The sequence below is a fragment of the Amia ocellicauda genome, chromosome 13 (genome assembly GCF_036373705.1).
Source record: "Amia ocellicauda isolate fAmiCal2 chromosome 13, fAmiCal2.hap1, whole genome shotgun sequence".
Classification (NCBI taxonomy): Eukaryota; Metazoa; Chordata; class Actinopteri; order Amiiformes; family Amiidae; genus Amia; species Amia ocellicauda.
Genome location: NC_089862.1, coordinates 12,235,027 through 12,258,240, shown reverse-complemented (window position 1 = coordinate 12,258,240; position 23,214 = coordinate 12,235,027). Strand labels below are relative to the sequence as shown.

The window sequence follows — 23,214 nt, the reverse complement described above, 5'->3', positions numbered from 1 at the left end:
GGTCATTGTAAAGATCTGATTGCTCAGTTAAACTGTAATGCACATTATTTCATAGATATGTGTCTGTGTTTCTGGGTTGCATGTTTTTGCACATTTGTTTCCAGTGTATTCTGCAGTAAAACTATATATAAGAAACTAGTTAAGCTAAGCAGTCACTTGTTGCATTCCTGCCAAAGTCTTTTTATGTTTGTTTTCTTAAGGTCGTTGGTTGGGAAACGCAAAACAGTTCAATTACAACATACCCTGTTCGACACAGAGAAACTACATATTACTGAGGAAAGAAACTGCTTTCTCGCTCTTTCTCTCTCTCTCTCTCTCTCTCTTTCTTATTTTAAATAGTTCAAAGTTGCGTACATTCATACATTGTGGGGTGGAGGCTGTGCTGCCCTGGCTGTGGGACAGGTAGGCCATTTGACCAAGAGGGAGTGTCCTTCGTTTACAGAGGGACTTTGGCTCCTAGCAACAGACATACTATATACTCTGTTAAGGTGCTGCCTCTCTGGGAATTAGCCGATGTCTTGGCATTGACCTTATATTGCCTGCTTTCTACAAATGCATTTGACTGAAATGTTCTTTATAAAATTCTTAATTATTTATCCAAGTTATGTATTTTGTGATTAATAAAATAAATGCTGAAAGTTTGGAGTTTAATCCTTGGTTTAGTGTAGCAGAGGGATACTTTGTCTAGTTCTGCATAATTTTTGTTACAAAATGGACTATAATACACACCGAGGGTGAGTGTTGAAGTATTTTGTTACACAAAACATACTGAAGTATTTATTTTTACATTTGCATGAGAAAGAGTTAAGAAATGAATCCCAAAGTTAAGATTTTCTATGTTATATGACTAAGCAAAGTAATGGAAATTATTTTAATGACTTTAATTATGGACTATATTTATATTGCACCCTATTATGTGAGATGTAATTTTGCTCTTTTCATCAAATGGGGAGAGGACAGGAAAATGAAAAAAGTGACTTTTGCTGCTATTGTACTGTGAAATGGGAATTTGTGTATTAAATGTATTGGTTAGATGTTTATAAAACAACTATTGAGCTATTGAATAAAACTATTTTCTATGTATATCAAAATGTCATACATCTCACTTGAATTAGGTAATGTCTAATGTATGTCTTGTATGTATTTCTTCTTGATTTCAGGAAGTACAACAGGTCTTTTGACAAAGAACAAATTGTACAGGAAAGCAGAAAACCCATTGAAAGTTATTTGATGGGAAAATCCCTTCAAAATGAGATTCAAAAACATTATGGTCCTTTTAGTGAAGAAGCACTGGAGCAAAGTTATGACAAGGTGAAAGGTCAGTGTCACAGCTACAGGAATTGGGGCTTTGAGGCTTTGAAATAATGGAGTTCTAGGGTGGGCAGAAAGTTGAATTTAATTTATGAATTTAATTTGATCAAGGTAAGTAAACATTGTACCAGTAGTTAAATGTACTTTTAGGTGACTACAGGTGGTGTAGACATAATTTGGCTGTTTAGAATTACCCATATCTGCAAAATGACTTGTTAGTAACCAGTCAGATATAACTTAAGACAAGTCTTCAGAGCATCAGGTAAAAATATGTGTCCTAGAAGATGTATAAAAATAAATAAATGACCTTTCAAACATCTGTCTTACTGGCTCTGAAAAAGTGCAGCTTTCATAAAAAGTACATGTAATACTGCCTGAATGTGCCAAGGTTTGCACTAGTTTGCACTAGAAAGGACATCAAGACTAATCAATTTCATTGTAGTTTTCATCAATCTGACTTTACCCTGGAGAGAAGAGGTTCACAACCACGACAACATTATGTTCACCCTGAATTGCTCGTCTATTTTCATCATTGTAACAAAAAATGAGAGTGGGTTTCGCTCTGCACAGTGAATACATTGTTTTATTAACATAAAAATACATATATTGCAGATTTAAACTACATACCTCATGTACTAGACTGGCTATATATGTCTTGATTTTTTTTTTTTTTTAATATTCCTTCATTGAAATTGTAATATTTTTTTATAAATGTTCACCTTAATGTTGACTTTTTTTTATTTTCTGATAATATAGAGTGTAGTTTGGAGAACATTTCTAGACATTAGCTATACATTGCCCATCCATATTTGAAGAACCTCACACATTTCAGGCTTTTTGACAGAATGTGATTTAACCATGTACTCATACATTGCAAGTGCTTTATGAAATGTTCTGCAGAAAAACAAGCTTTTGTTAAATTCTGGGTTGACGTGTCAAATTACTTCCAACTTACAAATGCCTAAAGAAAAATAAATTGATTTAAAACTTTAGCCTACTTAAAACTGTATTAAATAAGGTTCAAGTAAAACCTTATTAAATATGACAGTACTGCATTCCAAATAAATTGGTTGTACTTTTGTCAAGACGAATACAGTGATTTAATTGTTTGGGAATGAGAAGAACACGGTAATGTTATGCAATGTAATCTGAGCCTAACACATTACACACCAGAGCTAAAAAAGGAACTCACACAGAGATCCTGGTATTCATAAAACAATGTGGACGAAAGCCAGGTCTATATAAATTGAGCTCGCTGGCATTAATTGCTCTGTTCCCAGTGTGTGATGCTCTATGGCATCCTGTGTTTTCACAGGGTCCGGCAGGGCGGCAGTCACAAGCCCACAGCAACGACTGATTGATGACCTCCTCGCCAGACGCAGCATTCAGCAGTATGACCGAGAAGAGCGCATCTCCCAAGCACACAGGTTGTCATCTCCAAGTCTGAAGGGAACCACTGCTGCTTCTAAGATGTCAGATGTTCTAATTTTGCAAGATGTTTAGAAAATAAAAAAAGTTTTAATTTGTCCAACATATTAGACAGCCCCTCATATCCGTCACAGCAAAAATGTACGAATTGTTACCACTGTTCCTCAGTTTTGAGTCTTAATCGCCTGTTTTTTTTTCACCTGAATAATCAAAGAAGAAGCGGCAGTGCCCTGTGGACATCAGATTCAATATATTCAATACTTGTTTAATGCACTATTATAATAATTAATATAATGAAACTGTAGTTAATATAATAATTAGGCTGCCTTCAATTGTTTGTACTTGTAGAAAATCCTCAGAGGTTTTAGGAATATATCAAACGCATTTCTAATTGCAAATTATATCAAAGCTCTTTGTTTCAAGACTAGAAATGAACAGAGTTGATGCTCACAAAATGTAAAAGCATCCATTAAAATTGACAGTAAACATGAACTTAAAACTACAGGATTGTGATGACAGCTTAATGTCCCGAGCCAAAGGCACACAATAAATGGTTTCCCCAGGTTATTAGGATACCTTCCTTCCTTTGGTAACAATAATGAGGCTGCAGTACTAAGGAACTCAAAACTGAAAAGATGAGTGTCTTGAGGGTCTTCGCATGTTCATCTATATGATCAAACAAAACAAAATGAAACCTGCAATCACTTTTTAAAAACAATATAGTCAGTTATACAAGTACTCATTGTTCAGCTGGCAATCATGGGTCTCTCACTTTGCTTTTACTTGAATGATACACTAATTGGGCTTCAGAGTTCAATTGTTTAATGTTGGATATGTCTTTATAGCCTGAAATTGATTTACTCTATGCTACATTATGCAGGTCCTTAAAATATATATATATAATATTTTAAATCTGTTCCTCCAGTGTCTGTATCCTAGATATCAAACACTCAACCTAAAACCATTGTCTCATACAGTTGCCCAGAGAAAGTGCTTGCCATTTTGTCACATTAAATATTACGATTTTCACAAGAATGACATGATTCCAGATGACAAGGAAAACGGTATTACTCTTTATTATAGTTGATTGAGTATATGCTTTTTATTATTCTTGGTATGTCTTTAGAATGTAAAGTGTTAAATCTACATCTGTACAACCAATCTTGTGTGCTGATTAGGTTATCTTGATCAAATCTTGCTGTTGCCTTTCCTATTAAGGTCACATCATCACAGATACATGATGTGCTGTAAGCCATACCGTTAAAGAAAGCTTTTATACTGCAGACAGCTGAAGGAGGAACGAGAGCGCTTGAACAGGGAGTTACGAGCACTGCGCCTTCAGAGGGAACACAAAGGTAAGAGAGAAGAGCCTCTTCAAGCTGTCGGGCAGGTGAGCTCACTAGAGAGCACGTCAGACCTCGTGACATGATGCACAAGAGAGACACACAGACGCAGCACATTTGTGGATTACATTTTTCAGTTCAAGGCCACACTCCAATCTGAGTGAATTTAGGGGGCTGATGAGCCATGAAGCCAGATCCCTTGTCAATAGGTCTCTTAGAGATCAGATTGCAGCCTTAACCCAAGATTATTACCACTGCTTCAGCTCCTCTGAAGAGCTTTATATCTTTGAAATGAAATATGTTCCCTGTTGCAGCAAGAAGCAGACAGGGTATGCTGGCACAGCTTTGCGATCACAGGGACTGTTGCCCTGATGACATGGATAATCAAAACAAGCCTTTGCTTTCAGAGTGCAGAACATTGATGATGAAGGCCATTATCCGGCGCAGTCTATGCATGAGCTGTTTTCGGTTGTCTGATGAATTGATGGGTTGAGCTGGGAAGCAGCCCTGTCTGTGCTCTTTGTAGACTCTCCTGATAGCAGACCGAGAACTGTGGCCTGGTCCCGTGCGACAGCAAGTCATGTTTAAAGCTTGTTGGCAATTTAGCATTTTCTTCCTCTGCAGCATCCTTTCCCTGGAATAGTTGTGACTTAATTTCCCAAGCATTGTACATTCCCTGGCTGTGCTCTCAGAGTACAATCTACAACACCTGTCACTACGGCCTCACACAGGAGCAGATCCAGACTCTACACAGTTGTACTTTGTGTACTGTCAGTGCTTCAGTAAACTGTCTGCAGTCCTGTATACATTTCTTCCTGACTCCTGATAAAATCCACCGCACAGATACAGAGAACGGACCCCCCATCCCCTCCTCTCTTGACAGAAGTTATCGTGCTCCCACATCACCACAACGATGCCAGCGCTCTTCAAGCCCGAATACAGTTGAGAGCAGAGAGGCTGCCCGCTATGGAGGCTGAAGTGAGGAATCTGAGGTATACCTTGACTCTCCCTCAGCTCCTCTCACAGTACGGTCAGCTTTGTATCCAATCTGTCATCCCAGGGCTCATTGTATGTTTGAATCCATTTCCAACTTTTGTGGATGAATTTTGTTAAAGCATTGACCTGCTTAAATGTCTGTGATTTAATCTATGGTTTCAGTGGTATTGTATTTAAGTTGACGAGAGGGAGTAAATGATTTTTGTGTTCAATTAAGTGGTTAGGAAATATTTTATTACTGTGTTAAATAAGTTACATCAAAGGCATCACTTCTTAAGAACATTTATTGAGAAAATAAAACTTTTTATGGGAAAGCTGGTTAAGTGGACCTCACCACATACATTTAAAGCAAGATGTACTGTCCTCCTATCTGACTAAAAGAGTATCACATTGTGGGTCAATGTTGTTTTACTTATTTTTACTAAGAATGTTAAGGGTCTGTATCAAAGACAGCAATATTGTTCAAGGAAAAACAGCTAGGTTGAAAAAGTTTTTTATTTTCAGATATCTCAGGGTTCTTGGGCTATCAAGTGGCCAGTCAAGCTAAGCTGATTTAAAAAATTTGCTGACCTGCTCAGTTGTGGATGGTCTTAGTATTAGTGGGATTTGTTGTTGAGTGGTTCTGAAAATGGGGAGATATTTCACATTTAAATCTCACCCCAAAACTTCACTTGACCATCCTTCTCTGTATGACCTATGACTAAAGCTGTAATCAGTCAGGAATGTTGCGTAGCAAAGTATTTGATGAAGGCCATGGGAAAGACATGAATGTTCATGTAACAGACTTTGATGTGTTCAATGTTTTATATGTGGCTGGTAGCTGACTGAAATAACTTGGCTAGGACCACACAATTATGAAGATGGATGCACTCTAATGAGGATGCTGTCTGTTCTGAGGGATGTTTGACTGCTGTTCTCCATTGCTGCCATGTTTGTTTCCCTTTTTCTACAGTTTTTGGTATTGGAGCTTATATAATACAATTATTTTGAGATTTAGAGGAGGGTACCTAACTCTTTCCATTTGTATAAATAATGGTTTATTACATAATAATGATGTGTTTAAACATAAACATTTCAATAGTAAGCAAATGCAAATGATTTTCTGAAAAACAAAAGACATCCAAAGTGATTTTATTTATGCAATCTCCATCCAATTGTTTACACTGTTTGAATTGTGTATAGTTTCATGCAATTTATGGTAGTTCTTTCTCACATTTCAGGGAGTTGCTTCAAAAGGAGTGTTTATCAGAGAGCATCATTCCAGTCCAACCAAACAGCAGTAAAACAGTGAGTGTTTTGTTGGTGTGGTTAATATGGTTTAATTTTAAACAATTCCATGGTTAAACAAAAAGAAGAGTACTACACTTTGATTATTTAAAAATATTAAGCGACTCTTCTGTATTATTCCACAGCTACGGATTCCCTCTTATTTTTCCCCTTTGGACTTGCCAATTACTTTTCATCCTGGCTCACTATCAAGCCCTCTGCCACCAGGACACATTCAGCAGGGCTTTCTCTGCTGGATGTAGGACTGACAGGGTCTAAGGGGTAGCACCAACATTATACAGGAAGTTGCAGATTCCCTAGCGGTTTACAGCACACCCAACCCCAATACCACTTAGCCAGGTGATGCTGTTCACATGGTATGTTGTGTGGTTTAAGTAGAACAATCCCTGTTTTCCCTTCCTCAGGTTCACCAGTCTGTCAGCGAGGGGGTGGCAGAGTTGATGGATAATGAACTGCATGTTTCACCTGCGATTGATCCCCGTTCAGCCCAGTATCCTTTAGTCTTGTGTCCATTCAGCCTTCCTCCAACTGTGTATGTATAGGAGAGGATGTCTCTTTATTATTTTCATACCTACTTCTCTTACACAGAAAAGCCTTTAATCTGCCAGTCGAGACTCTCAGTCCAAACTGCCATTTGTGAGTATGACTATGGGCAGTCCATGGACCTCCCATCCACACGCCATCTTTCTTCTGTCTCTGTTTACACGAGTAGGCCTTTTACCTGCATTAGTCATATACATGTTTGCCAAAGAACTTTAGAAAACTATATTGGAAGGAAAGACTTTACAAGACTTTAATTTGATATCATCACTTTGGCTCTTCCATCTGAGCCTGTTGAAGCGCTTGGAACTCAGTGCTGGAAAGCTGTTAAAGTGAAAATAAGAAGGTGTTCTAAGAATACTCCTTGTGTTTTAATTTGAAAGCGATATAAAGTGCTATAAAACTGATTTATAGACTGGCTTGCCTGAGCAGATTTTTCAGTGAACACATCAAGGAATCCAAGTTCATGCTGTGTGTAAACAATCCCAGTCTGCTTCACTTAATCACTCCTGTGATATCTGTACAGACCACATTACAGTGGTGGCACATGGCTAAAATTAATGAATCCACAACAGCGCCAATGAAAAAGGAATCATACATTACAATGCATGCACTTCAGATAGCAAGCTTTACAATTATTTTAACACTTTCTTATAATTGTTGTCTCCTGTCTTCTCATCTCCGGCCTAGCTAGAAGTGTCTGAATTGAAATGAATCTTGTGGTGCCTTGGCTTTGTGAGCAGAGGTTCTGCCATGTCCTGTTGGAGATAATATATCTGGATTGATATGAGCTGAAGGAGTGAAAGAGAAGAGATATACTGATCTTTCACCTGCCCTGCTTGCTATCTTAAATATGTAAATATATATTAAGAGCATTTCCATCCTTGTAAAGTGCCTCAGTAATATCATTCATGTTACCAAACTTACTCCCCCACATCTCTATCTTTCCCCCTCCATTGGTTTTCAGAGTACTCACAGATAATTAATTGGGAGTGGACCTTATGCTGGGAATGTACTGACCATGACATGCCCAATAGAGATAAAAGTAGATGGATCTCTAGTGGTATTGTGTAACTGGAAATCTGGGAATACATCCCTGGGACAGAAACTAATATGATACAATTTCATTGCTCAGCCTTCAACATCTAAACCTCTTATGGGTACTCATGAATCTGTCATCTTCTCAGTTTATTTCTACAAGATTTATCAGCAGCTGACAGATAACCAGTCTCCTTAAACATTTCACGGGGAGCTGGGGTTGGAGTCTGTTAGAGCTGGCTTCCTGCTACAGACTTGCATAACCATGTCATAAAATGATAGTGAATGCAAGCCCAGTTATCTGAGAAAGAAAATGCTACCCAAAGAGGGGAGGGTCTGCCTGAGTGACATCACACAGTGGCAGCTTTGTTGAAAAATGCTTTCACAAGTGCCCATGGTACCCTTAGGGTAGCATTCTCGATTCAATGATAACTAAGAGTGCAGTTATTAAAATATAGTACTTAACATAAGAACATTGCCCTGTTGCCCACTGAAGTGTCTTGATTATACTGACCTGCTTTTGTTGGTTGGCCCCAAGAAAAGCTCATCAGAGGAAAATACAGGATGCAGGATGGAGATAGATATGTCAGATTCAGTGTTGGATGTAAATTATCAGCTTGGGGTACTAAAGTGTGTTATATAACCAAGAACTGTCGAGAAGAAAGCTGACAGAAGTGTTTTTGTGCTGTCACCTGTAATAAGCACAGGACTTCACTTCCCCGCCGGGTCCAGGCTTCCTAACTTACATTCTCTGCTGGAGTGCTTCTCCTTGAAATATCAAGAGAAAGAAAATGTTGTATAGCACATACAAAAGGGATAGAGACAAAACAAAGTACAAAGAATATGCTGAATTGCAAAGAGATCTTAAGAAAGGGATCAGGAAAGCAAAGAGCGAAAAAGACAGAAATATAGCTCTCGGAGCTAAAACTAACTCAAAGAGCTTTTTTCAATACTACAACAGCAAGAGGTCAATAAAGGAGTAAGTGAAACAGATAAAGGGCAAAAATTGAAGTATCTTGGAAAACAAACAAGATGAGGCAAATGTTCAACATGAGTATTTCACAGAGGTCACCAGATGGTATATTTCCAACAGTACTTAAAGAAATGAGGGAAATTATTTCTAGGCCGCTAACTCAGATATTCCAAATGACACTTAGAACAGGGGATGTGCCAACTGACTGGAAGACAGCAAATGTCAAACCAATCCACAAGAAAGGGGACAAAACTGAGCCAGGAAATTACAGACCAATCAGTCTCACCTGCATCACCTGTAAAATGTTGGAGAAAATTATTAGACAGAAAATAGAGGAGCATCTTAAAGAAAACCATATTCTTGGAGATAGTCAGTATGGGTTTAGATGAGGCAGATCATGTCCTACTAATTTATTAGAATTCTTTTAACATGCATCTGCAGCTGTAGATCAGGTGAAAGCATATGATATGATATACTTAGATTTTCTGAAAGCTTTTGATAAGGTTTCACACCAAAGACTGATCCTCAAATTGGAAGCTGTAGGCATTCAGGGTAATGTAAGTAGATGGATTATGAACTGGTTGATGTATAGGAAACAGAGGGTGTCGATTAAAGGAGTTGCTTCTAACTGGAGTGAGGTTGTTAGTGGAGTTCCACAGGGATCAGTACTAGGGCCTTTGCTTTTTCTAATTTATATTAATGATCTGCACTCAGGGATAGTTAGCAAACTTGTCAGATTTGCAGATGATACTAAAATAGGTGGCTCAGTAGATACAATCTTGGCAGCACAGGCTATTCAAAGGGACTTAGATAATATTCAGTTGTGGGCCGACATCTGGCAGATGAAATTCAATGTGGACAAGTGCAAGGTATTACATGCAGGTAACAAAAATGTCCACTATAATTACACTATGGGAGGAATAGAACTAGATGAAGTAACGCATGAGAGACCTCGAAGTCTATGTGGACTCCTCACTTTCCCCATCCAAACAATGTGGGCAAGCAATAAAAAAGGCAAACACAATGCTAGGGTATATTGTCAAAAGTGTAGAATTGAGAACAAGGGCAGTGATGTTCAGACTGTACAATGCACTAGTTAGAGCTCATCTGGATACTGTGGACAGTTCCGGGCTCCACACTTCAAGAAAGATATCGCTGCTCTAGAGGCAGCTCAGAGGAGAGCAACCAGACTTATTCCAGGTCTGAAGGGAATGTCCTACTGAGAGACTGAGGGACCTGAACCTTTTCACCCTGGAACAGAGGAGACTAAGTCTTCAAAATCATGAAGGGCATCGACCACATCAAACCAGAGGAACTTTTCCAGATCATCAGGGGCACAAGCACCCGGGGACACAAATGGAAATTGGGCTTCAAGGCATTCAAGGCAGAGAACAGGAGACATTTCTGTACACAGAGTTGTCACAATCTGGAACAAAGTCCCCAGCAATGTGGGTGAAGATTAAAATTTGGGAACATTTAAAAATAGACTGGATAGGATCCTTGGATCACTTGGTTATTAATGGACACCAAATGAGCACGATGGGTCGAATGGCCTCCTCTCGTTTGTAAACGTTCTTATGTTCCTTGACTTGGCTCGTCTGAACCAGATCTCGGAGGCAGCTGTCTGACAGGCTTATGAAGGAATTCCAAGCAGAGCAGGTCAGCAAGCTCATCATGGAGCAGCTTGTCTTGGAGGTGAGCTCATGTCAGGAATGGAGTGATGGAGGCACTGAATGAAACGTTAATGCTTATGTAACCGCGGCTGGTGAGAAACGAAGCAAAATGTGCAGCTTCCATTGCTTAAGCTGAATCCCCAGCATGTTATTTCTAAAAATAGCCAGCTAGTCAAGGCTAGTCATGCTAAAAGATTGACCTTGAACATTTCTTCCAGTTCTGACATTTGTGATTTGGAAAGAATATTACATAATTAATATTTCTCCATTCAAAACACTTCTTAAGAGTATGCAAATCATTTTGATCACTTTAAATTGATACAATTCTTGATTTGATGAAAATAATTAGACAAATCACTCAATATTCAGTACTGTACAAAAGATTTAGGCAGGTGTGAAAAAATGCTGTAAAGTAAGAATGCTTTCAAAAATAGACATGTTAATAGATTATATTTATCAATTAACTAATGAAAAGTGAGTGAACAGAAGAAAAATCTACATCAAATCCATATTTGGTGACCACCCTTTGCCTTCAAAACAGCATCAGTTCTTCTAGGTACACTTGCTCACAGTTTTTGAAGGAACTCGGCAGGTAGGTTGGCCCAAACATCTTGGAGAACTAACCACAGTTCTTCTGTGGATTTAGGCAGCCTCAGTTGCTTCTCTCTCTTCAATCCCAGACAGACTTGATGATGTTGAGATCAGGGCTCTGTGGGGGCCATACCATCACTTCCAGGACTCCTTGTTCTTCTTCACGCTGAAGATAGTTCTTAATGACTTTTGCTGTATGTTTGCCTGCAGATACTCATTCGTGTACTGCTCTCCAGCCCTTCAGCAAACAAACTGCCTTCTGCTACAGCCAAATATTTCATATTTTGACTCATCAGTCCAGAGCACCTGCTGCCATTTTTCTGCACCCCAGTTCCTGTGTTTTCGTGCATAGTTGAGTCACTTGGCCTTGTTGCCATGTCGGAGGTATGGCTTTTTAGCCGCAAGTCTTCCTTGAAGGCCACTTCTGACCAGACTTCTCCGGACTTTAGATGGTGTACCAGGGTCCCACTGTTTTCTGCCAGTTCTGAGCTGATGGCACTGCTGGACATCTTCTGATTGTGAAGGGAAGTAAGCATGATGTGTCTTTAATCTGCTGCAGTAAGTTTCCTTGGCCGACCACTGTGTCTACGGTCTTCAACGTTGCCTGTTTCTTTGAACTTCTTCAAAAGAGCTTGGACAGCACATCTGGAAACCCCTGTCTGCCTTGAAATGTCTGCCTGGGAGAGACCTTGCTGATGCAGTATAACTACCTTGTGTCTTGTTCCTGTGCTCAGTCTTTTGACAGTAAACTGTCTTCAGCAGCCTCACCTTGTTAGCTGAATTTGGCTGTTCCTCACCCAGTTTTATTCCTCCTACACAGTTGTTTCTGTCTCAGTTAATAATTGTGTTTCAACCGACATATTGAATTGATGATCATTAGCACCTTGGTATAATTGTTTAATCATACACCTGACTATATGCCTACAAAATCCCTGACTTGTGCAAGTGTACCTAGAAGAATTGATGCTGTTTTGAAGGCAAAGGGTGGTCACACCAAATATGGATTTGATTTAGATTTTTCTTCTGTTCACTCACTTTGCATTTAGTTAATTGATAAATATAATCTATTAACATGTCTATTTTTGAAAGCATTCTTACTTTACAGCATTTTTTCACAACTGCCTAAAACTTTTTCACAGTACTGTATATGCAGCATATGTGTTTTTAGCCTTGGCCTACACTGCAAAGACTCAAATATATATTTAATCATTGCAAAGCTGATCTTCAATTCGGCAAATTCTATTTTAACTGAATGTGCATGAATGTGTATTCATATATATCAATTTAAAGAATTAAAAATCATATTTTGTCCCTCAAAATGTATGTTATATAAATATAAACCTCCTAAGTATTGTGAAAGTTGAACACTCGCTTGTACATCATTGTTCAGCCTGACGGAACTGAACTGGTATTGAATGATACACAATCAAATATTGAGTCACAGCAAGAAGTGGTGATTCAGAGAAACTAAATCACAGTTTGGAGGGACGTTAGGCATGTTTTTTCTTAAAAATAAATCGAGAGCTGCAATATTCAGGGTTTGGGAATTGTACTTTTCTTTTGGATGTTTCTGTCTCCAATGCATCTGTTAAAACATAAAACATCTGCAAATTCTTTACTTTATTTGAATTACGCACCAGTTAAAAAAAAAAAAAAAAAATCCAGCTCATTATTAATATGTCACTCTCAGGTACACAAATTATTGTATTGTAATGTGGACTTTGATGTTAAAAACAAATATTTATATTCCCATAACACAAAGAAAGTTGTACAATGGATTGCAAAAATAGATAATGAAGGATACAATAATCAGTGAAACAACTAGATGAATTACCTTCTCATTTTATTGCCACATACTAACGTTCCTTGATTGTCTATAATTAGGTTCCTCTGAAGAACCACTGGTTGGTGTTTCTTTGGAACAGTTGTTTGTATAATACAATATTGATTTTCTAATCAAAAGCGAACATCTTTTGGGAATTTTCTAAGAAGTAATCATTTTTTTGAAGCTCACTTTCCATCCCTTTCTTTACTACAAGTCTGGTTTTAGCTGGAAATGAGCAGCAATGCTTTCTGTTTTGCTGCTTCAGCCTTGATTATCAATCATTCTCCAAACACAGATTTTTATATGTAGACTAAACTGTGTCCCCTCATGAAAAATACTTTGGTTTTAGTCTAGTGTTTTCGCAGAAAGCACAGCTGTTACCCATCCTTTTCAGGTTAGCCTCACTCAAAAACCGGGAGGTCTGTAAGTACAGTATCAACTTTGCTTTCACACTCCTGCTAAGAACTGAAATATTGTAAACTAAGACATAGAATGGCTCCTGTTAAATTGAAGAAGCTGGGCGCTCTTTAGTGTATCTCTATGATAAAGGCGTAGTAGGTGAAAGACAGACTGAAGGGGCCACACAGTCGACACATTTCTGTTCTCTGTGGGGGGCATACTGTTCCTGGGGTCCTACATTTGCACAGGCGCACTACATTAGCATGAGGAACAAGTTACAATTGCCATAGTCTTGTAAGGTAGGTGGTGATCAGGGTTACAGGGATCATTTGAAAGAATGTGACCATGACAGAAAATGCTGGCCTCACAATATTGTGCATCATGCTGCCATTTCTGTCTCAATATATATCGGTTTTTGGGCTACTGGACTGCATCTGAATGACAACAACTGAATACAGCATTTTTTATGTTTCTCTTTGTGGTTGCAAAGCTTTTGGTCACACATTGAATGTCACCGGTCAAAACATGCCCCCGTCCCCTCTAGCTATCTCAGACTCACTGAATTGTTCTTCACCACAGAGCCTGTTTTCCACATTGTTATTAAAAGATTGTATTGTAGTGATTACAGGTGACAGGGTTTGGATAGTTTCTAAAATAGGGGCAGTCGGAGCCCTCCAGTGGCATCACCTCGTGAATTTGTGTGAGTCAGCTTGAAGCCTTTCCCTTTTCGATTCCAATATACAATGTGACAAGGTTAATGCTGATTGCCTGTGCATATGGTTTCAGTTTGATCTGTTTTGAGGCTGCTGCTGCTCAGGAATGCAGAAGTCAACAGGACGCCATGAGGCCTCATTTCATTTTTTCAAAAGGTCAGACAAAGTTACAAAAACGTTTCTTTGTTTCAGTGGAACATGTAGTGACCTTCCTTCACTTGCTTTGGAACTGCACAGATGCGCGTCACGTTTTAACAAAGCTGGTCCAATTCACTGTTGGCAAACATGTTTTCCTTCTGAAATTTTAATATGTATTTTTGAGGCAAATAATACTTTCGCTCCAGTGGTTAAATCAATAATGGGACGTATATTAGAGAAGTACCCGCCACTGTTTCTCTCAAGCTGTCAGAGCATAATCTGAGATCTTGACAATTGTGTACATGCTCTCTCATCTGGGACCGTACTATCTCGGGAATCGAACCCTACCTGTACTCAGCGACTGTTTGAATGTGGGGGTTGGTGTCTTGTGTACAATGGCACACTGTGCTGTAGTGTACTGTAGGGTACTGTTCTTTGCTAAATACACTAGGCTGTCTGATTCCAAGATTTATATTAATGAATGGCACATAAGCGGTTCATAAGTGAAACAGAGAAGGGAAACATTGTGAAACTATTGTTCCACCGAAAGAGTGTCTGCTCTTTAGATCTCACTTATCTAACCTTTGCAAGAGCCCAGAGTAGTTCTTTGGTAAGATCCTAACTGTTACATAAAAGCAGTCGGGACAGAGTGTGCGTCATTTTAAAGACGTCAGCCAAAAATCAGATGCATGACTGCAAAGGAAACAACCAATGAGCTCTGGCAGTCTGCCTCTGACATGGCGAAGTGAAAAGAAACCAACTGACACATTAACATCGATCTAGATCAGTGCAGAAGACTGGGGGGTTTACATCGGCTTATAAATTATAATAAAATATATACACAAATCATTATTGCTCCTACTCAAATGTTTGTTTAGCAAAGGAGTGTATGTATTGTTTCAATAAACGGTGCTTTCATATTTCTTTGTTTAGACTACTCTGGAGTTTTCAAAGGAAACAGCCCAGACATTTTATAACATCCATAAAATGTGTGAAGCCTTATCATTTGATGCTGTCTTTAATTCCATTAAGGTAAGTGACTAGTTCACAAATAATTTTAATTAAATAATACAGTGATTGTACATCAAAAGGAGCCTAATGTTTCAAAACTAAATAACCACATCATGGAGGTGAAAAGGGAATATAGAGATCATTATTGGTCCTTTGAACTGAATTTAACTCCACTAATTTACAATGGTAAGTTGCCTTGTTCATGAAACTGTTAATCACTTTTAAATTCCAAGCGTGTGACTGTGTTCTGTACTGTCTGTTCTACTGCATTTTAATATAATAAAACCAACTGTAAACCCAATCCATCTACCTGTTGTTTGAAAGTATATAAATGCCTGGATTCTTGGCCCTGTCTTATTGTATGACGTTATGTATTTGTGGCTTAACAGCAGCTAGGCCTATCTCTCACCCACAATACAGTGTGATATATAGGCCTATATATAAAACACACTGTCAATATTCTGTTCTCTGCTGCATGTATGTTGTTGGATAAACTTCCCATAATTCATAGTGTCTCCTCTGAGCCTTGCAGTGCTAATAGGTGCAAGGCTGAAAAGAAATAGATTGGAAAACAAACAACCAAAACTTCTGCGTCCTCCTCTATGCCTCCCTATAAAGTAACCTCAGGCTGTGAGGCATCAGGAACCTCAAACACTACACATTCCTGCACCCAAAGAGTTCAAGACATCTTTGCACTTCTTATATAACACAGGCACTATATGTAAGTCATGTGTGGAGATAATTAAACTTGGATGATGTAACATGACCTGAGAGCACTTGAGCTACATTTTTGAAAGCATTTTCCTGGATGCCCAGAGCTGTGGCTGGAATTTGCCTTGTCACGTATCATATCATCAGCACTGTGTCCTGAGCCTACATATGGGTCTGATTTGCAAAGAATGCATAACATCCATTTGTAAAATATTTGCATTTCAACAAGAAATATTTTCATGTGTTAAATGCGCTAAAGACATATTTTAGAACTTTGGCACATATCTACAAAGAACTAGATGCCAAATTAAATATAACTGGTCCTAGTTGTGCATTTGTGTTGTATAAATAGTGCTGCATTATTTTTAAATTTCTCTCTCAAATAGAGATGGGCTGGAGTTCTGCATTGCCTTTAGGAAACTGAATTTCACCTGATCTTATCATTAAAGCATTCAACAATGTGGGATAAAAAAGCCCCATAGCCACCTCAGTCCTCATTTCCATCCTAATGGGCAAACAGCATGTGTGCACTGAAGTACATTGAAGAGTAAATGCTCCAGTTTAAATGGAGTTGGAATGCAGAGCCCACAGCTTTGACAAAGGAGAATGGGATTATCTCACTGTTGTTGCTGTTGTGGGAGATGAAGGAGAAACCTCAGAACAAGGACCATATACTAACCCAATTGGTTACAAATATTACATTTGAGAAACAGGCTCCTGCTGAGATTGACCGTTTAGCTTGAAGATCTGGCTGATGAATCATATTCAGTGTGGGGTTAAATTAAGCACATATAATATATAAACAATATTATATTACAATTTACCTGGATACTCTTGATTCACAGTAGCAACAAGTTCATCCCAGTCCACTGCTGCAGAACCTAACAATTATTCAAAATGTTCTGTATCAATCATAATGTTTTTTTTTATATGCATCATTGTTTAAGCTAAGCTATAAATTTTACTTTAGATCTGGTTAATGGTGGTTATTAAATGGGTACAAATTAAGCTACTGTGATGTATCTGCCAGTGGTAAATATGAAACGTGTAAAACTAAATGATTGGTAGTCAAATTTGGGGATTAATTTAAGTAATACTGGAAAAATAAACTTCAGCTCAGTATGTATTAGATTCATCATATATTCAAAAAGTTAATGCAATAGCACATCATTTGGACATCCAATTTGTCTATTTTTGGCAGGTCAGAATGTATTTCTGCATTAAGTGTCATGACGTTGCCTCTGTGTAAACCCTAACATCTGTGTGTGTGTGTTTATGTAGATGTCTGAGGTGTAAGGAGAGAGAGAGAGAGAGAGAAATAGACTTTCAAATGTTTTCCAGACTTCATGTATTTTGTGTGGGCTGGTTTATGAGTCTGTTTAAACACATAGTGCATTGGAAGGGGGGAAAAATAAGTCTCGGTCGGGCAAAAGGTTTGTTTATTGTAAATGTATATTTTCGCCAGAAATCCAGAATTCAGGCCTTTTATCTCCTGTATGCATTACTCTTGTTTTGGATTCATCCAAACTGAAAGCCTTTAGCTTTTATGTGACAACCGAGGCTTTTAAAACACAAGGCCTTTGATGTGGGACTTCACAGGAGCATGGTGGGGGGCCCTTTGTGCCCCCGACGGCAGTTCTGATGGGACTGAATCTTGACCATACACAGTGAAATCTCAGATTCAGCAAAGTTGAGTTGAATGCAGGGTAAAAAAGCAGAGTGAACAAAACTGTGATAATCTTTATTTTACCATCTTGCAACAGATTGAAACTGCAGTTTACAAGGCAATGCGTTTAATCTGTTAATATGGTTTGACCACACTTTTTTTTTATCCAAGAGAAAAATGACATCATCCATTTCATACAGTTTACATTTGCATTACCTGTAGCTTTAGAGCAGAAGCTGTATAAACATGTTTTCCTGGTAAGCTGAATTAAAAAAAAAAACCTTTAGGCACTGATGTGTTTTATTTACAAACGCCCTTATATAATCAGTTTTTTTGAATTACATATTTGAACACAGGGACATTTCCTCCTTAGTGTTAACAGACTGTTAGTTGGTTTGCCTCTTTCTCATACATTTGTGTTGTTTTGTAGAAAGCTGTGCCAGGTGAACAAGCTCTTGGGAAGGGCAACTCTGATGACCTCACTCCAATGATCCTGACGCAGCAGAGGGACAGGGCACCACAGTGACTAGCAGAGAAGAGAGAGGCCCTTAGTTTTACAAAAAACATTGTTGTTGTGCTTATTGGTTTTATGGTATATCACAAGTTACAAGGAACAAGGAAAATGGAAGTTTCTATGCTGTTCCTGAGATCTGTATTGGCATCCTTGGTCTTATCTCAGTTCCACCAGCTGAAATCTTCACTAGTACATTTTAGGATGAATGTGTTTTCATCCAACTTAAAAAATATACTTATATTAAACCTCTATATTTTTATAAGCCAAGTTTATTAAACTGTTCAAATTGAGGGTGTCAGTATGTTTTTCTGTGACTTTTCCAAAGATGTGTGCAAATAGAAATAAAGCAAAAAGTGATTTAAATAACCTGGTATAAAGAAGATGTTTGATAATAGTACGAACTGTCCAAATCAATAGTTAAGGCAAGGAATGTGTCCAAATGATGGAATTAAATAATCCTAAATTTAAAAAGAACATACATTTCAAAACTTATGTTGCAAAGATTAGTTTAAACATATTGTGAATTTGTAAACTGTAGCCTTTTCGCATCGCCAGATTAAAATCTATTTTAATCAATCTATTAAGGACTTATGCCCCAGGCTGGATTCATGCCAGTTCACATCACCTGTAAGACTCAGAAATCATACTTTTCATAACAAGGTTTTGGTCTGAGGTGTAGAAAGATGTGGGATAGACACTGCAGATTAAGGTTACTTCTGCTCTCTCTGTTGAATGACTAAAAAGTTCAGAAGGATCGATGGGTCATTTCCAACAGTTCCTGAAGCAATATATATTTTTTAACTCTTTACCACCTGGCATAGGAGAGTTCTTCTGTCTATTAGAGATTAAAATACCTGCACAATAAGGCTTTTATCCTTTTTTAAATATGCCATTATTGCTTTTTCAGGGTAGGGTGTCCTTGTTAAATGGGAGGAATGTACATAAGCACCTGCTCTGTATCAATCTTGAGTAATGGAGTCAAAAATGAAGCCCAAAATAAAGTATGTAGCACTTACCACGTCTATCCAATATAATCCTTGCTGTTATTGATGTCAACAAAGGCATGTGAGGTCCCATTAGTAAGAGTAAGAGGACAAAAAGCAAAAATTGATGACGTCATACATAACATAATGTTCGAACAACAGTTTAAGTGACATGCCTGTAATATTTATTTTACTTAGGTTTTTTAGCTTCTTCTTGTGTATTCAGAACACTACCAATGAATGATGTGATCTGGTATGAGCTGGTATTTCTCAGACATCTGAGAGTTACATCACAGCTTTTGGTTTGCTTTTTTTATCCCCAAGTACAGCATATTTGTTTCCCTGCACAGCTGCAGTCGTTGACATCATGGGACTATTACGTAAAATAAACTGACAAAGCAGGTACAATGCCCTGTGCGCCAATCTATCTTCAAGCAACCGCTTCTGAATTCTGTCAAGCGCTCTTCTCACATCCACATCTTGTAACACGGTGAGATTAAGCTGCTGCCACTGAGGTGAAAGACAATCAAAATGAAATGTTATTTTTCCCTATATTACGAGTCTGGAAGGAGCGTTTTCTGTAGACTTCAACTGGAGGACTAAGGCATTGCGTTTGGATTCCTGATGGAAACCTAGCTGATAAATCTTATTTTTTTAATCCTCTGACCTATTTTTAGACTAGAACCTTATTTCACCAAAACACGATTTGCAATAAATCAATAAATGGGACTTGAAAATATGCAATAGTACTCAGTTTAATAACTATAAAGTATGCTTTTGTGAATGTTGATGCAAAATTGCGAAACCCAATAAAGCAGAGGGAACAGTGTGTTTGTTATTATATACACTTCCCCGGTTACAGAAGGCTAATGGCAGGGCATGAAGCGAAGAGAGAAGTGTTGACCAGGGCTGAAATTATTTTTCATCAGATATTTCACATATTGCTCTCAGAACAGGTTTATGTCAATTCCACTTATATTGCCACAATGAATAACTGTATATGCACTACTTGTAATAGAATAGCCTGTTTTGAATCCACTGTATGTAGACCTGATGTAAGTATTGCAATTTACTGTTCCCTTACCTGAATTACCACTAATCGCCCCCTTAATAGAATCATGCAGTCTGTTCTGTGCACGCTTTGTTCATGTGCCTGTTAAAGCACTGCCGTTGGAAACTGTATGTTTTTTCTCATACTGTATTGTGTCTCTTGAAATGTGTCACCTAATGTAAGGGGGGTGTTAAGTTATAAATAATAATATGCTTTACACAGTTGTAAGATTGCAGTCATTTGCTGACGGAATATAGATACAGAACCGTAATGTACAAATCTTCACAGTATTGTACAGCATAATATTGTGTCTATTTTTGTAATATGTTTTTCTATTAACAAATGAGGAACTCTGTTGAAATGGCCTACATTATTTATATTAGAATATGCCATGCAGTCAAAGATACCACTCTTTTTACATAATTTACATGTGAGATTAAGAACGTTTTTTACATCTAAACTGTGACAAATTAGGCACTAGAAAAGAAAGCAAAGTGCAACACAATTTCCCTGTTGTTCTCCATGCTTTCCCAACAGGTAATGACATCATGGTGAAAAATGCTTTAATCATTTCTAATAAGGCAGCAGTTACAGTGAATGTTAAATTCTTACCCTTCAGTTTAAATATTTGGTCAAATGTCCCTGTGACCTGCTGTGAATGGCCTTCTGGCAGGATGTGAATGTCACATTGCTTTGTCATAGCTAATGAGGATCAAAGGTCAAAGTTGACAAGGTTTGCAGTTTCAAATTATACATATTCTTTCTGTACCAAGCAGCCGTACTGCAGAGTGCATTTAAAAGACAAAAAACATAAAATAAACTGTCTCAGAAATCATGGGTGAACAACAAGATAACCAACCAACCAACCACCAAAACTAGAAATGTCTTCCCCTCCAAAGTCCCCATTGAAAGTTCCCATATTGCTTTCTGTTTATTTAGCTGCTTTTGTTGGGTTCAGCCCATTGGCATTTTAACTGAGTGAATGGGACCTTGGTTTACCTCTCCAGTATTGTGTTATTTCATTTAAACAGAAAAAGACTTTATAAAATGTCAGAGAGGTGGAGGCGGACATTGAAGGAAGGGCAGCAAGTGACTGTAATTATTTATTCGAACAAAAAGCTTTGATTTAAAGGTCATTTGCTGCTGTAGATTTTAATTCCAAATTCATTATTCAGTGTATAGAAGAAAGATGTTCAAATATTTCCCAAATACATATTCAGGCATATGTTTTATAGTAAAGAAAAAACAAATCTGTGGAACATAACTCTGGCTTTTGGTAAACTGGTGTGACTTCAATACCACAGCACAGTCGACAAGTGAAAGAACTACATTCAAGCACCACATCTGTAGGAGGTGTGTGTCAATAGACATGGTTGTATACTGCCCACTAGAGGAAGAAGACTAAACTGAAATGCAAAGTTGGCAGAGTGACATTGTAGCAACAGGACAACTTGAACACAGTAAGTGTCTTAGAGCTCAATTCTGGTATCTCAGGTTCAACATCGTTCTGCATGTTTTTTATGGTTCTGATATTCTGGTGTTGTTGCTCACGTCAGAGTCACTGAGGTATCCCTGTGTTATTTCTTGCAGTTGTGTGTTTCTTTGTTGAGTGTCAGTGCGCCATTCATTTAGATATGTTCTGCGTATTAATACAGAGAATGTTGGATGTACTTCAGTCAATTATTCAATCAGTTTTTATTTGGCATAACGCCCTTTGCCACAGAAAGCTTCACAGATTAAAACATTTTTTTAAAGTAAAGCATTAGACACAGAGGAGATAAAAACTAAAACTTCTATAGGAAGACGGACGGTTACAGGAGAAAATACATCTCTGGGGGTCCACAGCCTAAGACCTAGGCCTAATGCTTTTCTCCACTCCAGGTTGTAATATTAGCCATCTATCCCTGCTAGATAGCACTTCACAGTTTTTATTATGCTTCTCGCGTTCTTGATTGTTTTCCTCCTTGCTCCCTTTCCCGTAGCCCTCGTCTGTAACCCTACATCTTGACAGCACTTAGCTTTCACCATCCAGGATGTAGGAAGTCTCTTACTGTACTTGTGTAAATTGTAAATTGGAATTTGTAAAATGTATTATTTTGAATTGCTATTTTTTAGCTAAGTTGAATTTGTAATGATTGATGCCTTGTACTTCTCTGTATTTTTGCACTTTGTTTGCACTTATGTTGTAAGTCTCCCTGAATAAGGGCATCTGCCAAGAAATAATAATAATAATAATAATAATAATAATAATAATAATAATAATAATAATAATGAAGATCAGAAATTTCCTGGGGGGGCATCTATTCGGAATATGTCTTTATTGCTTCAACATTTCTTCATTTATTTATTGGCACCTGAAGTCCCAGACATCTTATTAGTGTATAGAGAATGAGTGTGCAATTTTGGGTTAGTTAAGGTGTCTGCCAAATTAGTAAATAATTAGAAAATATTAGCCCCATCATTTTCAAAACCATGAATGTATTTTGAATCTGAAATCCAGAAAAGTACTTTGTTTGTTGTTAATTATGTTGTATGTATGTACTGTATGTATTTACTATGTCATTCTAGATTAGAAACATGGACCAAATCAAGACTTTGACCTACTCACAAATTGAAAATAACAGGCTTGTAACCAATCTCATTTTAATGGTTAAGTTGTTGAATGTGGCTGTTGAAATTAGCTGCTATTGCATACAATTTAGTATTTTTTTGCAATTGCAGTGTTCTGATTTGGCTTTGGTTTATGCAACATAGACACTTGCTTGAAAAGCCTTTTCAGGTGTGATGTTCAGGGGTCTTGAGACAGCTGCTGTTATTCTTGAATGATTATTGGTATATTTCAGAAGGGTTATTAAAGTGCTGAATTGCGCTGGCTCCCTCAGTCACAGCAGCTATTGTTATTTTGTATTGTGCTGTTCACCAGCTTGTTCTGCTTTGCTCCAATAGCAGGTTTGTGTAAGAGCAATATAGCAACAGTTCATTTCATAACACATGTATCTTCCATACATGTGAAATACACCTTC

The 23,214-nt window shown here is 37.8% G+C and overlaps 1 protein-coding gene across 3 annotated transcripts; it reads left to right on the top strand.

The window, feature by feature from the left end:
* The first annotated feature begins 275 nt into the window (after positions 1-275).
* LOC136766441 (uncharacterized) lies at positions 276-18,628 on the top strand. 3 transcript variants are annotated; one of them, XM_066719880.1, is made up of 10 exons: positions 276-402; positions 1,161-1,318; positions 2,627-2,738; positions 4,024-4,094; positions 4,966-5,074; positions 6,299-6,365; positions 6,770-6,855; positions 10,524-10,611; positions 15,189-15,287; positions 18,074-18,625. In XM_066719880.1, exons 2-10 carry the CDS (start codon positions 1,231-1,233, stop codon positions 18,167-18,169), a joined length of 816 nt encoding a protein of 271 aa, XP_066575977.1. In that variant the 5' UTR covers positions 276-402; positions 1,161-1,230; the 3' UTR covers positions 18,170-18,625. The 3 variants fall into 3 exon arrangements, with proteins under 3 accessions (XP_066575977.1, XP_066575975.1, XP_066575976.1); XM_066719878.1 differs by lacking the exon at positions 276-402 and adding an exon at positions 478-734 and having other exon boundaries at positions 18,074-18,621; XM_066719879.1 differs by lacking the exons at positions 276-402; positions 10,524-10,611 and adding an exon at positions 478-734 and having other exon boundaries at positions 6,770-6,897; positions 18,074-18,628.
* The last annotated feature ends 4,586 nt before the right edge of the window (positions 18,629-23,214 follow it).

Excerpts from the sequence above, each read along its gene's own strand:
- LOC136766441 (XM_066719878.1), top strand. The coding sequence starts at position 712 with ATGGACTATAATACACACCGAGG. Across the intron at positions 2,739-4,023 it reads CGCATCTCCCAAGCACACAG|ACAGCTGAAGGAGGAACGAG; the intron begins GTTGTCATCTCC and ends TTTATACTGCAG. Across the intron at positions 10,612-15,188 it reads TGGAGCAGCTTGTCTTGGAG|ACTACTCTGGAGTTTTCAAA; the intron begins GTGAGCTCATGT and ends TTCTTTGTTTAG.